The 18,477-nt window shown below is 39.9% G+C and overlaps 1 protein-coding gene and 1 long non-coding RNA gene across 8 annotated transcripts in view; one reads left to right on the top strand and one right to left on the bottom strand.

Annotated features, from left to right (window-relative positions):
- Positions 1–18,477, top strand: part of LOC123861873 (uncharacterized) — a 71,923-nt gene that overhangs the window by 30,213 nt on the left and 23,233 nt on the right. For all 4 annotated transcript variants that reach the window (XR_010413223.1, XR_010413222.1, XR_010413221.1 and 1 more), the window contains exon 3: positions 9,259–9,423. This is a non-coding gene — a long non-coding RNA (uncharacterized LOC123861873). The remainder of the gene's footprint in view (positions 1–9,258; positions 9,424–18,477) is intronic.
- Positions 14,439–18,477, bottom strand: part of STK10 (serine/threonine kinase 10) — a 120,877-nt gene continuing 116,838 nt past the window's right edge. For all 4 annotated transcript variants that reach the window (XM_064596564.1, XM_064596565.1, XM_064596566.1 and 1 more), the window contains one exon: positions 14,439–16,922. In XM_064596564.1, coding sequence (XP_064452634.1) covers positions 16,782–16,922 — 141 coding nt within the window. In that variant the 3' untranslated portion in view covers positions 14,439–16,781. The remainder of the gene's footprint in view (positions 16,923–18,477) is intronic.

Genomic DNA, 18,477 nt, shown 5'->3' with positions numbered 1-18,477 from the left:
ACTTATACTTTTGTTTCATCTTGGGTTAGCAGCTTTATGAATCAATCCGCTTTCCACTAGATTTTTTTTTTTTTTTAAGATTTTATTTATTTATTTGAGAGAGAGAGGATGAGAGACAGCACAAGAGGGAGGAGGGTCAGAGGGAGAAGCAGACTCCCTGCCGAGCAGGGAGCCTGATGCGGGACTCGATCCGGGGACTCCAGGATAACGACCTGAGCTGAAGGCAGTTGCTTAACCAACTGAGCCACCCAGGCGCCCTCCACTAGATTTTTAGAAATGCTTATCTAGTCCAGTGTTATGATTTAAAGTTATCAGAAACCTGTGTTCTAGAATACTGGTGAGGATCTTTTCCATGAATTTTTTTGAAGATGAAGCATCTTTGCCTGTAGTTGATTGTAAATGCTTCCAGAGAAAATTCAAGAGTAAAACAATAAATGTCTGTGAATGACAAGACTTCAAAATAGCTTTGGTTAAAGATCTAGTAAGAGTTTGCCGAAGAAAAAAAAAAGATTCAATTGAGAAGCAGACTGTTACCTTTGTGATATATAGTACTGTAAAATAATAACTGGAATTATAACTAATAACATCATACCAGGACATACTACAATTTTAGGAACTTTGTATAATTTCTGTAACAGTTATATTAATAACATATAACCAGGGACACCTGGGTGGATCAGTCAGTTAACTGTCCGCCTTTAGCTCAGGTCATGATCCCGGAGTCCTGGGATCGAGCCCCGCATAGGGCTCCGTGCTCAGCGGGTAGTCTACTTCTCCCTCTGCCCCTCCCCTTACTCATGCTCTCTCTCACTCTCTCAAATAAATAAGTAAAATCTTAAAAAAAAAAAAAAAAAAAATATATATATATATATATATATATATAACCATATGAATATAATCTAAGAAGATTAAGCATTACTTTTTATTCAACAATATTTCCCATGTAGTTTAACATAGCAAATAAGCCTAAATAAATTAATATTTCTCTTATACAGAGAGAGAACACAACTTTTGAGATTTTTCAGGTTTCTTCAGGAAAATCCCAAAGTTAGTTCAAATTCAAAAAGACTTCATTCAGAATTTGATTTGCTGAAGTTTGTTAAAAATGTCAAAAGATTTGGGGCACTAGTGTGGCTCAGTTGGTTAAGCATCCAGCTGTTGGTTTCAGCTCAGGTCATGATCTCGCGGTTATGAGATTGAGTCCACACTCAGTGTGGAGACTGCTTGAGATTCTTTCTCCTCTCTCTCTGCCCCTCCCCCTCTCTTAAAAAAATATAAAATTTTAAAAAAGTCTTTAAAACATTTGATCAAATAGGATAACTGTTCACTGTAAAACAATACTTAGTTATCCATTCAACCAAAGTGACAATTAAAACATTTCAAAGGCAAATACAGAAAGCCATATATTTGTAGGGAAAAAAAAAAACCCTTAGCTCTCTTAATAGAGGAGAGTGTTTTTTTTTTAAGTAATGATAAAGACAACATGAACCACAGAAAATTATTTTGATAAAACAGAATCTTTGTTTTCTAGGGAGATTACTTAAAAAGCAAAGAAAAACCTTTCATAATCTTATCAAGAGCAGAGAAATAGTCCAAGAAAACTTTGTCCTTTTAGCAGATGAAAGGAAATTAAGTTATAGTTTTATATAAATACACTATATATTAAAGCTTATTTTTAAAAACCCTTAGGGATGCCTGGGTGGCTTAGTAAGTTAAGCATCCGACTCTTGATTTTGGCTCTCAGGTCATAATCTCAGGTCATGAGATCAAGCCCCGCATCAGACTCCACGCTCAGTGGGGAGCCTGCCTGGGATTCTCTCTCCCTCTGCCCCTCCCCCCACTTGCATGCACACTTGCTTACTTTCTCTAAAATAAATAAATAAATCTTTAAAAAAAAAAAATCTTGCAGTATATCTATTCAATTTTACCCAGCTTTGACCTCACAACATAAAATTTCTTTCCCACAAACCTTCTGCAGCTCCTATATCCATTTAGCCTCTATCCCACTCTTTTTTACTTCTTATTCTGGAACAACCAGTCATGTTATTTTAGACAACAGTACTCTTTCTTCATAATGAAAACACATCCTATATTCTTTGCATACTCTGCACATAAATACACATGATTTTCTTCCCACATTTTTGTATACAAAATTGCTTCCTTTTACTGTTTCTAGTAGGTTTATTTTTACACATTGATTATAAATTTTAACTTGTTTCTAGTAGATTTATATTTACATATTGATTATAAATTTTAACTATTAGTAATCTTTACCTTCCAGTGAAAACTAAGGCACAGGCAATTGTGAAGGTTTTTCATATATTAGCATCCCATAGTACATTAGCAAACTTACAAATACATAGTTATAAAAACTTACAGTTTTTGGAGACATATTTTTTGTAGTATAACTTTTCAATGTGGCAATATTAATAAACCCAAATATCTTTTGTCTCTAAAAATTAAAAAGCCAAAAGTAGAGGCACCTGGGTGGCTAGTCGCTTAAGTGTCTGACTCTTGATTTCAGCTCAGGTCTTGATCTAGGGTTGTGCCTGCATTGGGCTCCACACTGGATATAGAGCCTACTTGAAGTGAAGTGGCCAAAAAGTAGATAAACATGTTTAGCTATCAACATCTCAGTATATTTTCTTATTTGAGAATGACCTATATATTCAATGAATATTCATTATATAGTTTAACTTAATGTAAACTTTTATTTAAATGTATTTAAATTACTTTTTTAACAATTGTGCTTAGGTTAGACCTGAAACTGCTAACCATCGTTTTAAATTATTTTTCTTCTTGACAAATTTTGCAACATAAATATAGCATGAGTTTATTTGACTGGTAAACCCAGGTAGAAAAGTTGCATGTTTGCATTACATTTATGTTGATAATTCTGAGTACATGCCTGTATTTATTAAGCCAACAAACTTAAACTACTTTCTGTTTAGCATAGATTATCCCATATCATGTGAACTTGGAAAACATTTGGGTTAGGTTATGTATTTCTGAGTTTTAGGAAAACTTAATTTATACAACTGTTTCTTTCACTTTTAGCCAATTAAATAGAACTCTCTTAAAAATATCACATATACATATACATAGATTTACATAAACGTACAGACACACACATAGATCTTATATTTTCACTTTAAAATTTTTGCTATGTTTCGGGTACAATATAGAACTCAAAAGAATAGCTGGATCCAGAAATGTATTTGGCAGAGAGACTAAGTTAAGATTGCCTTGTTAGATGGCCAAAGTTTCTTACTAAAATTTGTGTGCTTTAAGGATTCTTCTGCGGAAGCTATTTTTGGAGTCATTTTGCCTCTTTTTTCTTTTTAAGATTTTATTTATCTACTTATTTATTTGACAGAGGCACAGCGAGAGAGGGAACACAAGCAGGGGGAGTGGGAGAGGGAGAAGCAGGCTTCCTGCGGAGCAGGGAGCTCGCTGTGAGGCTCGATCCCAGGACCCTGGGATCATGACCTGAGCTGAAGGCAGATGCTTAATGACTGAGCCACCCAGGCACACCTCCTTTTGCCTTTCAGAAGCTTCTACATACCAATCAAAGAACGCATTTCATTATCTCTGAGTTTTGATCCTCCCTTTTCAAGGGTACTGTTTAAGATGGATTTATCTAAGTTAAAATTTCCTCCAAAGGGGCCACTACAATTTCAAATTTTTTGAAAGTTCACACTCATTTTCCAAAAGTACCCAAGATCCAGGGTGACTAGGTGGCTCAGTTGGTTAAGCATCTGCCTTGGGCTCAGGTCATGATCCCAGGGTCCTGGGATCAAGACCTGTGGAGGGTTCCCTGCTCAGCAGGGAGTCTGCTTCTCCCCCTCCAGTTGGTGCTCTCTCTTGTGCACACTCCTTCTCTCATGCTCTCCCTCTCTCTCTCTCAAATAAATAAACTCTTTAAAAAAAAATACACAAGATCCTCGTCTATAGTGGCTATACATTATAAAAGGGAGGAGTCTTTATAGGACAGAGAGAGTTTTAGACCAGGTAGAACCCATCTTTGCCTTTAGAGTCCCTAACACAAATCATCTCTGGGGGCCCCAGTAATTCTACCATAGTGTAAAATCAAGAATCATGGGTTTTTCCCTTTACATACAGAAGGGTGGCTTACCGAATGGCTTCAACAAAAACAGAAAGCAAATGTGCACAGTGAAGCTGGAGAGCCCAGAACACAGATAGTGGAGTTCAGATCAAGAGAGATATACCCTCAAACTCCAGAGTCAGTGAGAAATCATTGAGCCCATTGTGGTGTGTGTGTACAGCACCTGTGTGCTCACCAGACTTGGAGTCACTGGGTAGCTTCTTTGGATCCCACTTCTGACACCACAGAGCCAGAAGTTCAGGGAAAAAAACAGACCTAAAACCAATGAATCCCTGAAGTACTATTAGTAAAAGCATATTGTGTTTACACCAAAAAGACAGTTTGCAAGCCAGAGGCTTTCCAATCAAAGCATGGAAGGAGGCTCAGAGGTATATTGTTATAAAGCAGCTTATGTATTATAGAGGTAATGACTGGTTACAGTATTAGAATTTTCTTAAAAGAAAGGGAATTGGTTAGTGGTTATCTCATATCAGTTTTGGGATCAATTTAAGTTTCATTTATCATTTTCAGAGGCATAAGCAAGAAGTGTCCAATGTCAAGTTAGCCTCACTTTCCTTGCAAAATAAGTTAAGCTTTGCCTGTATGACTAAACTAGTTTTATCTGTCCAGAGAATTTTCAAGTCTGGTCTTTATTTGTGTTTGACTTTAACAATAGTTAGAAAAAATTATTTCTTACGATGAGGACTTTAAAGAGCTACTCCCTTCAACTTTCAAATATGCAATACAGTATTATTAACTATAGTCTTTGTGCTCTATATTATATCCCCATGACTTATTTATTTTATAATGGGAAGTTTGTATATTTGACCGCCTTCATCCATTTCATCTAACCCCCATCCCCACCACTGGCAACCACCAATCTGTTCTCTGTATCTATGAGCTTTGGGTTGTGTTTTGTTGTTTTCCTTTTGTACTGTTTAGATTCCACATGTAAGTGAGATCATACAGCATTTGCCTTTGACTTATTTCACTTAGCATAATGTCCTCAAGGTCTATCTCATTGCAAATAGCAAGATTTTATGTTTTTTATGAATGAATAGTACTTCATTATGTGTATCCATGTACACATACTCACATACCACATATTCTTTATCCATTCATTCATCCACTGATAGACCCTTAGGTTGTTTCCATATCTTGATTATTATAAATAATGCTGTAGTGAGGGGCACCTGGGTGGCTCAGTCATTAAGCGTCTGCCTTCGGCTCAGGTCATGATCCCAGGGTCCTGGGATCAAGCCCCGCATCGGGCTCCCTGCTCTGCGGGAAGCCTGTTTCTCCCTCTCCCTCTCCCCCTGCTTGTGATCCTGCTCTCACTGTGTCTCTCTCTGTCAAATAAATAAATAAAATCTTTAAAAAATAAATAAATAAATAAATAAATAAATAAATAAATAAATAAATAAATAAATAATGCTGTAGTGGACATGGTGGGGTGTATCTTTTTAAGTTAGTGTTTTCATTTCCTTTGGATAAATACCCATAAGTGGAATTGCTGAATCATATGGTAGTATATATTTTTTAAAGGAACCTCCAGGGCACCTGGGTGGCTCAGTTGGTTAAGCGACTGCCTTCGGCTCAGGTCATGATCCTGGAGTCCCTGGATCGAGTCCCGCATCGGGCTCCCTGCTCGGCGAGGAGCCTGCTTCTCCCTCTAACCCTCCTCCCTCTCATGTACTCTCTCTGTCTCTCTCATTCTCGCTCTCTCAAACAAATAAATAAATCTTTAAAAAAAATAAATAAATAAAAAAATAAAGGAACCTCCATACTGTTTTCCACAGTGGGGGCACCAATTTACATTCCCACCAACAGTGTACAAGGGTTCCTTTTTCTCCACATCCTAACCAACAGTTGCTGTTTCTTGTCTTTTGATATAATAGCCATTCTAACAGGTATGAGGTGATATCTCATTGTAATTTTTATTTGCATTTCCCTGATGATTAGTGATGTTCATCATATTTTCATATACCTGTTGGCCATCTGTGTGTCTGGAAAAATGTCTGTTCAGGTCCCCTGCCCTTTTTTTTTTTTAAATATTTTATTTATTTATTTGACAGCGACAGAGGGAACACAAGCAGGGGGAGTGGGAGAGGGAGAAGCAGGCTTCCCGCTGAGCGGAGAGCCTGATATGGGACTCGATCCCAGGACCCTGGGTTCATGACCTGAGCCGAAGGCAGACGCTTAATGACTGAGCCACCCAGGTGCCTCATCCCTGCCCATTTTTTAATCAGATTGTTTTTTGCTATTGAGTTGTATGAGTTTTTTATATATTTTGGATTTTTAACTCCTTATCATATATGATTTGCAAATATTTTTTTCGTTCAGTAGGGTGCCTTTCATTTTGTTGATAATTTCCTTTGCTGTACAGAAGGTTTGTAGTTTGATGTAATTCCACGAGTTCGTTTTTGTTTTTGTTGCCTTTGCTTTTGGTGTCAGGTCCAAAAAATCATCAAGACCAGTGTCAAGGAGTGGACTGCCTATGTTTTCCTCTAAAAGTTTAATGGTTTCAGGTCTTACATTCAAGCCTTCTTATCCATTTTGGGTTAATTTTGTATATAATGTAAGATAGTAGTCTAGTTTCATTCTTTTCCTTGTGACTGTTCAGTTTTTCCAGCATCATTTACTGCAGAGACTGTCCTTTTCCCATTGTTATTCTTGGGTCCTTTGTCATAACTTAATTGACCATCTGTGTGTGGGCTCTCTATTCTGTTCTATTGATCTGTGTGTCTGTTTTTATGCCAACACCATACTGTTTTGATTGTTTTAGCCTTGTAATATAGTTAGAAATCAGGAACTGTGATGCCTCTGGCTTTTTTCTTTTTTCTCAAGATTGTTGTTGCTATTCAAAGTCTTTTGTGGTCCCATACAAATTTTAAGGTTGTTGGTTATATTCCTGTAAAAAATGATACTGGAATTTTGATAGGGATTATATTAAATCTGTAGATTTCTTTGGGTAGTATGGACATTTTAAAAATATTCTTCCAATCCATGAGCATGAAATATCTTTCCATTTATTTGTGTCATCTTCATTTTCTTTCATCAGTGTCTTACAGATTTCAGTGTATGGGTCTTTTACCTCCTTGGTTCAATTTATTCCTAGGTATTTTATTCTTTTTCATACAATTGTAAATGGGATTGTGTTCTTAATTTCTCTTTCAGATAGTTTGTTATTAGTGTGTAGAAACTTTTTTGCATATTAATTTTATCCTGTAACTTTACTGAATTTATTAGTTTTTTTTTTTAAGATTCATTGATTTATTTATTTTTGAGAGAGAGCTGGAGGAGAGGGAGAGTATCTCAAGCAGACTCCCTGCTGAGCATAGAGCCCAATACCAGGCTCAGTCTCACAACCCCAAGATCATGACCTGAGCCAAAATCAAGAGCCAGAGGCTTAACCAACTGAGCCACCCAGGTGCCCCTTGAATTTATTAGTTCTAATAAGATTTTTTTTTTTTTTTTTGGTGGCATCTTTAGGGTTTTCTACATATAATATCATGTTATCTGCAAATAGTGATCATTTTATTCTTTCTTACCAATTTGGATGCCTTTTATTATTTTTTTCTTGCCTAATTGCTCTAAGAGTTACAGTACTGTGTTGAAAAAAACTGGCAAGAATGGGCATCCTTTTCTTGTTCCTGATCTTAAAGGCACTGTTAAGTGTGATATTAGCTGTGAGCTTGTCATATTATGACCTTTATATGTTGAGGTATGTTTCCTCTTTTTTGAGAGTTTTTATCATGAAGAGATGTTGAATTTTTCTGTATCTATTCAGATGACCATATGATTTTTATCCTTCATTTTGTTTATGTTGTGTATCTTGATTGATTTATGGGTATTGCACCATCTTTGCATCCCTAGAATATATCCCACTTGATGGTGGCATATGATCCTTTTCATATATTGTTGAATTTGGTTTGCTAATGTTTTGTTGAGGATTTTTGCATCTGTGTTCATTAGCGATATTGGCCTGTAATTTTCTTTTATTGTGGAATCTTCATCTGGTTTTGATATTAGGGTAATATTTGGCCTCACAACATGAGTTTGGAAGTTTTCCCTCCTCTTCTGTTTTTCAGAAGAGTTTGAGAGGATTGGTATTAATTCTTAGGATGGGTAGAATTCACCAGTGAAACCATCTAGTCCTGGACTTTCATTTGTCGGGAGGTTTTTTATTACTGATTCAATCTCCTTACTAGTAATTGATACATTCAGACTTTCTATTTCTTCATGATTCAGTCTTCTAAGGTTGTACGTTTCTAGGAATTTTTCCTTTTAGGTTGTTCATTTTGATGATGTTTGTATTTCTGTGGTATCAGTAATGTCTCCTTTTTCTTTTTTTTATTTTATTTGAACCCTTTCTTTTTTTCTTGATGAGTCTAAGCTTAGTTAATGGTTTGCCATTTTTACCTTTTCAAGCTCTTAGTTTCATTGATCTTTTGTATTGGTTTTTTAGTTTCTCTTTCATTCATTTGTACTCTGATCTTTGTTATATCCTACCTTCTACTAACTTTGGGCTCTTCTTTTTCTAGTTCCTTGAGATGTCATTTATTTGAGATCTTTCTTGTTTCTTGATAGAGGCCTTTATTAGTATGAGTTACCCTCTTAGAACTACTTTTATTGCATCCCATAAATTTGGGGATATTGTATTTTCATTAGTCTCAAGGTATTTTTTTAATTTCTCTTTTAATTTTTTTTCTTTGACCCATTGGTTGTTCAGTAGCATGTGGTATAATCTCTACATAGTTGTGAATTTTCCAGTTTTCTTCTTGTATTGATTTTTAGTTCCATACCATTGCAGTTGGAAAAGGTACTTGATATGATTTTAGTCTCCTTAATTTATTGACTTGTTTTGTGGACTAAACTATGATCTATCCTGGAGAACGTTCCATGTGTGCTTGAGAAGAATACATTGTCTGTTCCTTTTGGATGGAATATTATGTATACATCTATTAAATCTATGTGGTCTAACATGTTATTTAAGGCTAATGTTTCTTTATTGAGTTTCTCTCTGGATGATCTATCCATTGATGTAAGTGGTACATTAACGTCCCCTACTATTATTAGTTTGCTATTTCTGCCTTTGGTATGTTTTTTGGTTTTGTTTTAATTCTTCTTTTTTTTCTATTTATTTATTTTAGAGAGAGCTGGGGAAGGTCAGAGGGAGAGAGAATCTTAAGCAGGCTCCATGCCCAGCACAGAGCCCAATGCGGGGCTCAGTCTCACAACCCTGAGATCATGACCTGAGCTGAAATCAAGAGTCAGACACTTAACCAACTGAGCCACCCAGATGCCCCTCCCTTTAGGTATGTTAATATTTCCTTTGTATGTTTTAGTGCTCCTGTGTTGAGTGCATAAATATTTACAAAAGTTATATCTTTTTGTTGAGTTGAGTCCTTTATCATTATGTAATGTCCTTGTCTATTACAATCTTTGTTTTAAAGTGTTTTTTTTTTTAAAGATTTTATTTATTTGAAAGAGAGAGAGTGAGCACAAGCAGGGGGAGGGGCAGAGGGAGCAGCAGACTCCCCGCTGAGCAGAGAACCCAACACGGGGCTTGATCCCAGGACCCCGAGATCATGACCTGAGCCGAAGGCAGATGCTTAACTGACTGAGCAACCCAGATGCCTCTGAAGTGTTTATATATATATATAGCTACCCCAATTTTATTTTGGTTTCCATTTGTATGGAACATCCTTTTTTATCCCTCTACTTTCAGTCTGTGTGTGTCCTTACATATGAAGTGAGTTTCTTGTAGGCACCATGTGGATGGGTTTCATTGTTTTTATCCATTCAACTACTCTCTGTCTTTTGATTGGGGAATTTAGTCCTTTTATATTTAAAATAATTATTGATAGGTATGTACCTATTGTCTTTTTGTTCATTGTTTCCTGGTTGTTTTGCAGTTTTTGTCTCTTTCTTTATTCTTCTCTTGCTGTCTTCCTTTGGGCTTAATGACTTTATTTAGTGGTAGGCTCAGGTTCCTTACTTATTATCTTCTGTGTATCTATTATAGGTATTTGCTTTGTGGTTACCATGAGGCTTGCATATAACATATTCATATATTCATAAGAATCTGTTTTAAATTGATAACAACTTAAGTTTGAATGCATTTTAAAGCTGTGTGTTTTTACTCTCCCCAGCTTATGTTTTATGTTTTTGTTGTCACAATTTTACATTTATCTTGTGTATCACTTGACTAATTATTGTAGTTACAGTTATTTTTACTGCTTATTCTTTAACCTTCATACTAGTTTTACAAGTGATTAATCCACTACCTTTACTATATATTTACTTTTCCAGTGAGATCTATTCTTTCATGTTTTCTTGTTACTAATTGGCACCCTTTCTTTTCAGGCTAAAAAGTACATTTAACATTTCTTCTAAGGTTAGGTTAGTTTCTTCTAAGGTTAGTTAAGATGGTGAAGTCCTTTAGTTTGCTCATCTAAAAAACTAGCTCTCCTTCAATTCTAAATAATAAGTAGAGTATTCTTGGTTGGAAGATTTTTTTTGCCTACACTTTGAATGTATCATGCCACTCCCTCTGGTCTGCAATGTTTCTGCTGAAAAATCTGTTGATAGTCTAATGGGGGTTCCTTTGTGCCTAAGAAGTTTTTCTCTTGCTGCTTTTGAGATTCCTCTCCTTGTCTTAAACTTTTGACATTTTAATTATAATATGTCTTGGTGTGGGTCATTTTGAGTTTATCTTCTTTGGAACTCTCTGGCTTCCTGGATCTGTATGTCCATTTCTTTCCCCAGGTTAGGAAAGTGTTCAGCCTTTATTTCTTCAAGAAAAATTTCTGCACCTTTTTCTCTTCTCTTTCTGGGACCTCTCTAATGCAAATGTTAGTCCATTTGATGTTGTCCTATAAATCCCTTAAGCTATGTTAACTGTTTAAAATTCTTTTTTTCTTTTTGCTGCTCTGACTGGGGAGTTCCACTATTCTGTGTTTGAGTTCACTCATCTTTTTTCTGCTTCATCTAGTTTGCTGTTGAGCCCTTGTAGTGTATTTTTCAGTTGAATTATTGTATTCTTCAGCTCTGTGACTTCTTATTTGGTACTTTCTCGTGTTTTCTATCCATTTGTTAAAGTTCTCACTGTGTTCATCCATTCTTCTCCCAAGTTGAGTGAGCATCATTCTTCTCCCAAATTGGGTGAGCATCTTTATGACCATTGCTTTGAACTCTTTATCAAGTAAATTACTTACACATTTCATTAAGGTTTTTTCCTGTTTTATCTTATCCTTTTGTTTAGAATATATTCCTCTGTTTCCTGATTTTGCTTGACTCTGTGTTTGTTTCTGTGTATTAAGTGAAACAGCTACCTCTTCCAGTCTTAAAGGAGTGGCCTTGTTTAAGAGATGAGTGTTATTGTTCAGCCTTGTCTAGCTCTTGGTAGGCTCTTGAACCTTTAAGATTCCAAGCAGCCTGTCTTATTTTTAATATAAAGCTCCCATTGTTGGGGTTGTGCCAATTTCTATCTGCCCTAAAGTGGAAGATCTCAGCACCTAAATTCAGGCTGACTGGAAGCCAGACCTTCAGGTAGCAGCTTTTGAGTATGCAAATATATATAGTACTGTGGGACCACAAGCATAAACCCTGCTAGCCACCAGACTAGGTGATCTGGAGGTGTTCCATAGATGACATTAGCAAAAATCAGGGCTCCAGACAAGTGTATATTCTCCTTTCTGGGAGATACTGGAGAGCTGGAGCAAGGCAGAGGGAGAGCACAAAGGTTGTGTCCCCCAGCCTACATTCCCTGAGAGCACCCCTCTAGGCCTCTAGATGTGTGCTAAACCTGGAAGCCTGTGCCTCAGGCAAAAGCTCCAGGACAAACATATACACCTCTTTCACAGAAAGACTAGGGGTGTGTTTCAGTCTACTGTCTGTGCAGTAGTGTTTTGGGGGTAGTAGTCTGCCAAGAACTGATTGTTATAGTCCTGAGGGACGCTGGAACACAACCCTCCCCCAGCCCCTAGATTCAGGCAATCAAGAGGCATCCTGTGGGAAGCAGCCCCCAAAAGTGGGGCACCGGACATGACCAGTGCACTGACTATATGTACAAGCTCCCCTTGCAGAGATCCTGGCATTTTGGCCAGCTCCACATTTGTACCCTCTCTAGGATCAGCAAATGCTCTCAGGGTAAAATAACAGAATCATCTCTTTGGCCTTCTGTACTTGCTTCAATCCTGACTTTTTAAGTCTTCACTATCTTATAGATAGATCTCTTGTGCCTTCAAGTAGACATGATTAATATTTTTGCCCAGCTTTTCTAATTGTCCTCAATTTTAGAGGACTGGTCTGAATTACCTCGTCTGCCATCACTGGAAGTGGAAGTTCTTTCCGTTTTGTTTTTATCTGTCAACACAGTGGTTAATCAGACCTAGTCAACATCTCTGATACCGCAGTGGGTTAATATATATCCAGTCTTCAGCCCCCAGACCGCCGCTACTCCCTTTTCAGACCCTTGCTGGCACAAGGAGCCCAGATAGTATCTCAGTGTTGCAACATGCTGGGGCCTGGGTGTTTAGGGATCAGCTAGAGTCCTGTTCCCTGCCCTTATGGAGCCTGCAGTCTGTCCATTCCTTCTTAAAGCCTCCAACCCTTGTAGGCCATTATTCATTTCAACGTCAACAATATCTCTCCCCAGCTGGTCTGTTGAGTTGCTACTGTCATGATTTCAACTGTCCTTCCCCTGAGTAGACTCTTTTCCAGACTTCTTACTGCCCTTGGGTTGGAAAGGATCAGTCTGAGCCCAGGCATGCCGGTCTGGCCCTATTCTCTCCAGCCTCATGGCTCATAAACCTCATACCGCAGTCCCTGAATGTGTTTTGGCACATAGTAGTTTGTCCTCCTAGACTCAGTGTCACCACCTCTGGGAGCTCTTTCCTGGTTCTCTGAGGCTGCATCAGCCTGAACAGACACTCACTTCTACGGGTCTGTTTCCTCGGCAGGACAAGTATTTTGAAGGCAATGTCAATGTCTTATTCATTTCAGCATCTCTAGCACATAGTACATAAGAGGTATCAGTTCAAGTGGAATGATCTCATTTCTCAAGTTCCATGTATCCCTTGATGCATTTCTTCTTCACCTGTCTCATGAATCCTTTTTCCTGGGAATTCCAGTCATTTTTCTGTCCCTTAATGGGACGCATGCCAGCCACTGGTCTGTTTGCACCCCCATCTTCCAACACACTGAGTTCACAGACCTATGGGATACCCTGACAGTGGACCACCACCTGCTGGTCAATAGGTTTTTAGGACAGTGACAGCTCAGGGCTGCAGACAGAGTAGGGGTCCTTAATTTTAAGGCATTCCATAAAGAATGTAAAACCCTTCTAAGAATAGTATTTTCAGATCTACAATATAAAGCACATAGATTACAAGTGAAAGTCATAATGAAATACAGGTATCAAAATGTTAGAAAACATATATTGCTTATAGATGTGGTATGTATGTATATATAATGCGATACACACATCTCAATCTTACATAACAGGATCTAGTGATTGGTCTAATAACTACTGTTATTTCAAAGTGATGAACAAAAGTTTTGAGGTGTCTGCACAGCGGTCTTGTGAGATGAAATCTCTGATTTCTACAGCTGACACAGTCCCAGGGACTGCTTATACTACTAGAGTTGGTTGCCTACATCCATACAGACAGGAAGTACTGAATTTCAGTTAGAGGTTAGTCAAACTAAAAACCAAATCTTTTCCCATCCAGGTACAAAGACACCCTAAATTCTACTCTCTGATCCCTTGTTGGTGATAGGGGAGGTCTGTGGACCCCAGGTTAGGAACCCCTGAATGGGGCTTCAGAGGCGTGGCGGAAAAATGCATTTAAATACAGTGACTCTTAGTGTGTAATGGGCAACTGAGATAGGAGAGGAGGTGTGGTGGAAACAGCACCTCTAGGTCTGTTTGAATTTCATAGGCATCATTTAGCAGTATTGTGAAGTTTGGCCCAACCTTCCCCTTGCTGTGTCCATTTCCTCATCTATAAAATAGGAATGACAAGGTTTTCCTCACAGGTTGTTAAAAGGATTTAATAAGCTAACATGTAAAAACTCCTGGGGGTCAAATGTTTGATGTTAATGAGAATGTTAATGTTGTTAAATGTCTGTAGAGTGCGCGCACACGCACACGCACACACACACAAACACACACACACATAACTTCTTACAAAACAGAAACCCACCCCAAAGTCTAACTGGCTGTGTGACTCACAGAGATAGTAAACCCTTTCTCGCCTGGCAGATGTGGGTAAGTCTGCCCTGCTGTTTCCACCCCGATCTAAGAGAACAACCACAAAAGCAAACAGTCTCTCACCCTGTTATTTTATTAGAAGCATATTTACATTCTTGCAGTTAAACTTTGCAGAGAAAATTTTACAAAAGTTTTGTATAAAGTTTTGAAATGACATAAAAATAACTTCTATCCTTTGTAAAGGGAAAATATAAGTTAGTTATATTTACTCTGCCAAAAATGGACTGAAAACGAGAAACAGTTCCATCTGTCCCTTACAGAGGAAACATTAGCACAGGGCATGAGGAATACTGTGTGGGCCTTCTCACTGATGGGTATGCACGCTGGCTCCATCATGAGGCTGGAGGACCCAACCTGCCCCCATCCAGAAAGGACAGGGGAGCTATCAGGCCTTGGGCAGCAAAGAACAGGGAAGGAGCAACTCCTTGAATAAGATTCAAGGAATCATGTAAATGTCAAGCCAAATAGGGGAATGATCAGAGACTTTCACCTGAACCATGGCATTTCACCTTAAATACTCTCACACCCCAGGCTGCAAAAGGCAATATTATAAACAAAGCCAATATCGGCCCTGCCTGACCATTTGCCAGTGCTGGCCTTGTCTGGTGGAACTCCGTCAATGTTCTGTAATTACACTGCTGCTAGTTCACATTTTCCCAGCACCTGTGCACCAAAAGGAATAGAAGGGGACGATGGTTTCCCTTGTCTCTCACGTGTGAGACGAGAAAACTGTCCCATCTGGGTCAAATACTGAAGCAGACAAGCTGAATGTTCGCTAACTTAAGAGGACCCCTGCTTTCCCACAGCCCCCAGAGCATCTTCACTGTATACATAAGCCTTGGGAACCCCAAGTCCCTTCTTGTTGTGTGGCTGTCCACCCTCCCCAAGATCCAGTTCTAACCAGCGCCACACAAACTTCAAGAGAATTGCTTTAGGACCAAGCATCAAACCTTAAACATTTAGGAGTGAAGGCAAAGTCCTCCCTGGATCTTAGCCACTCCATCACCAGCAAAATGGTACCCAGACTTAATATATCATCCATAGGATTCCTCAAAATCACCTTCAGTTTTGTTTTAGAGCAGGTATCTTCCTATAGAAGCCATTCATTTATATTTGTTTCAAGTCAGAAATCAAAGTGAACAAAGTTTTCTTTGTAAATAAACTGAATGCCTGTTTGAGCATGACTTTTACTAGGTTATCTACATCCTGCAGCCTGTGGGAATCAGAATCTGTCGGAGAGGCCAGCTGAGTAACCCCAAGGCCCGGGATTCCATCTGAGACACAGAAGCTTTGCATCCGCTGTGTTGCTGGGGGCAGGAAGCATTACATTTCATCCTCAACAGAAATCCCAGTGACCGCCAGCCAGTGTCTCCAGTGTAAGGCCGGACTCCTGCTAGGAGAGGCAGAGGGAAGCAGCCTTCCCATATCACCTGCAGACAGGATGGGCAGGTGTGAGACAGCAGCAGCCTAGGCACAGTCTTCTGTGGTGCGGAACTGACCCCTGGACACAGAAGCCTGTGGGGGCCACAGGGAATCGCAGACTGGCAGCTCAGCTGGTACCATTTATGCCAGCACCCAGCACACTTCCCACCAGTGGCTTCACCGGCACACGCTCAGTGGCACTGGCTTACGCAGTGAACGTGTTTCAACCCACCTGGCACAAGAGGCCTAGGGCAGAGGCAAGCCTGGGTAATGCCAGGGGGCCAAGCCCTATGTATGTGTATGCAGATGTGTGCAGGTAAGGCGGGGGCACGAGATGACATGAAACACCCAAGACCAGCAGAATGAACAGTTCAGGCTCTCCTCCATCCCACTGTTGTAGATACGGCCTTGTCTCAAGAGAAAAGCAAATCGGGGGTTACTGGAAGGATGAGGGCACCCCCTGAGCAGCTGGCTGCAGGGTGGGCTTCACTAGGAACCAAAAGGGCTGTGAAGAGTCATGGTTTTTGTCTGATACTAGAAGGAATGGCTGAAAAGCTGGCAAGAATCACAATATGGACAAACTCATCATAACCAGTGGCAGCACTTTGTGCCCACAGACAGCAAAACCGGTGTTCTGGCAAACAAGAGGGCCTCAAGGCTGCAGAACACCATTCCTCCTGGACCCTGACCCCACTAGCAGCCCAGATCACTGACAACTTGAAGAGATGTGGGGCTCGAACAGGACATACATTAGGATCAGGCCACACATAATAAAACCTCGCCCTCCATAAGTGAGCGAGAATTAAGGAACACTAGGATGGGTCTGTTGGGCACAGCTGGGGTAGCACAAGGCAACGGGCTGGATTCAAGTTATCATGGAAGCAAGAGGGAAGGGGGGTCCTGAGTTACTTGTTCACAGAGGATGGGTGGGCCTTGGAAGCCCCCCACCCTGCCAGCCACAGCTCCAGCTGGCTGTTAAGAAGTATCCACAGAGCTGTAGGGGAAGAACTTGGTGGCCTTATTTGGGGTGGTAGGGTTCAGGCATTCTGTCTCCTCATTCATTTTGAAGAACATCTCCTGTTCTCGCTTCTTCTGGTTCAGATCTTCTTCCAGAGCCTAGGACAGAGAGAGGGCAGACAGAGCTCAGTCAGATCCCATAGGACAGGTCTCCCTATTATAGGACCCCCACCAAAGTGGCCTTCTCTGGAAGCTCGCCCACCCTCCGGGCCTTCAGTGCATAGTAACTTAGTCTTCCCTCTTTCCTTTCCCAGAGCCTCTTTCCTTTCCTCACCCAGAAGATAGGTACCACCTCTTGCTTCCTTCTGCCACAAGCATACAGGAGTTTGCTGTGGGCCAAGGGCGATAGTTTGGTGAATGCCAACTCACTGTGGGGGGAGGGGGGCAGATGCCAGTCTCCTGGCAGGAAAACAGCCAAATGAATGGAGAAAGACCAAGGTAGAAAATGGACAGATTTAACAGCAGGAGGCGGGGAGGTGGGGGGTGGGAGTTGGTGGGGGCAGAAACGTCCAAGTACATAGTGTTCCTAATGAGAGCACTGCCCCACAGAGGTCATCCAGGGCATTGTTTTTAAAGTAATGTGCCCTCACACCACCCCGAGATTCTGATTCTGAAAATTTGTGGTAGGTGTGGTAGGACAGGGGTTGTGTGTGTAATAAAGACACAAGCAGAGTGTCTAGTTGACCATTACTGCAGGAGCTTCCCTGGGGCACATGCAAGTTTATCTAGATAAATGGGATCCTACCAGAAAAATGTCTTGAGGGGTCTCCAATAATAGGCATTCAATTAAAAAGGGAAGCAAAGTGTACTGGAAAGAACATGAGCTTTTTTTTTTTTTAATACTTTTTTGTAAGATTTTTATTTATTTATTGAGAGAGAGAGAACATGAGAGAGAGGAGGGTCAGAGAGAGAAGCAGACCCCCTGCTGAGCAGGGAGCCCAATGCAGGACTCGGTCCTGGGACTCCAGGACCATGACCTGAGCCGAAGGCAGTCGCTTAACCAACTGAGCCACCCAGGCGCCCTAGAACATGAGCTTTAAAGTCATACCGAATTCAGCTTTCTTATTACCAGCTGTGTGGCCTTCACATGTCACCTTTCTTCCTGTGTAAAATGGCAATATCACTACCTATCTAGCAGGGCTGTTGTGAGGATTAAACTAAAAACTAATGGGTCATAATTACTGAGTACTTCCTACATGTCAGGTGTTATGCTAAGTGCATTATATCTTATTCAGTCTTCACCCTATGAGACAGATACTATTATTTCCATCTTATAGGTGGAGAAACTGAAGCTCAGAGGGCTTAGATCACTTGCCCCTGGTTACTCAGCTAGCTAGGGGCATAGCCAAGATGGGAACCTACCTCTAACTTCAGAGTTAAAGCTCTGAAACACTGTGGTCCACCATCTGCAAAGCTGGGCATATACCCGGGATGCTCAGGAAATATGGCTTCATTATTAAGCATCTGACCATCAGCCCAATTTCTTTATTTTCACTAAGAAGTAACTGTTCACAGGATTTGACCAGCCTTCTATTATGTGTCTTTTTTTTTTTTTTTTTAAGATTTATTTGTTTATTTGAGAGAAAGAGACAGAGAATGAGCAGGGGGAGGGGCAGAAGAAGAGGGAGACAAGCAGATTCCCCACTGAGCAGGG

The sequence above is a fragment of the Mirounga angustirostris genome, unplaced genomic scaffold (assembly GCF_029215605.1).
Source record: "Mirounga angustirostris isolate CCGP_5_RB_7025 unplaced genomic scaffold, mMirAng1.0.hap1 SCAF_7, whole genome shotgun sequence".
Taxonomy (NCBI): domain Eukaryota; kingdom Metazoa; phylum Chordata; class Mammalia; order Carnivora; family Phocidae; genus Mirounga; species Mirounga angustirostris.
The sequence above is the reverse complement of the archived record's forward strand: the minus strand, read 5'-3'. Positions and strand labels throughout refer to the sequence as shown.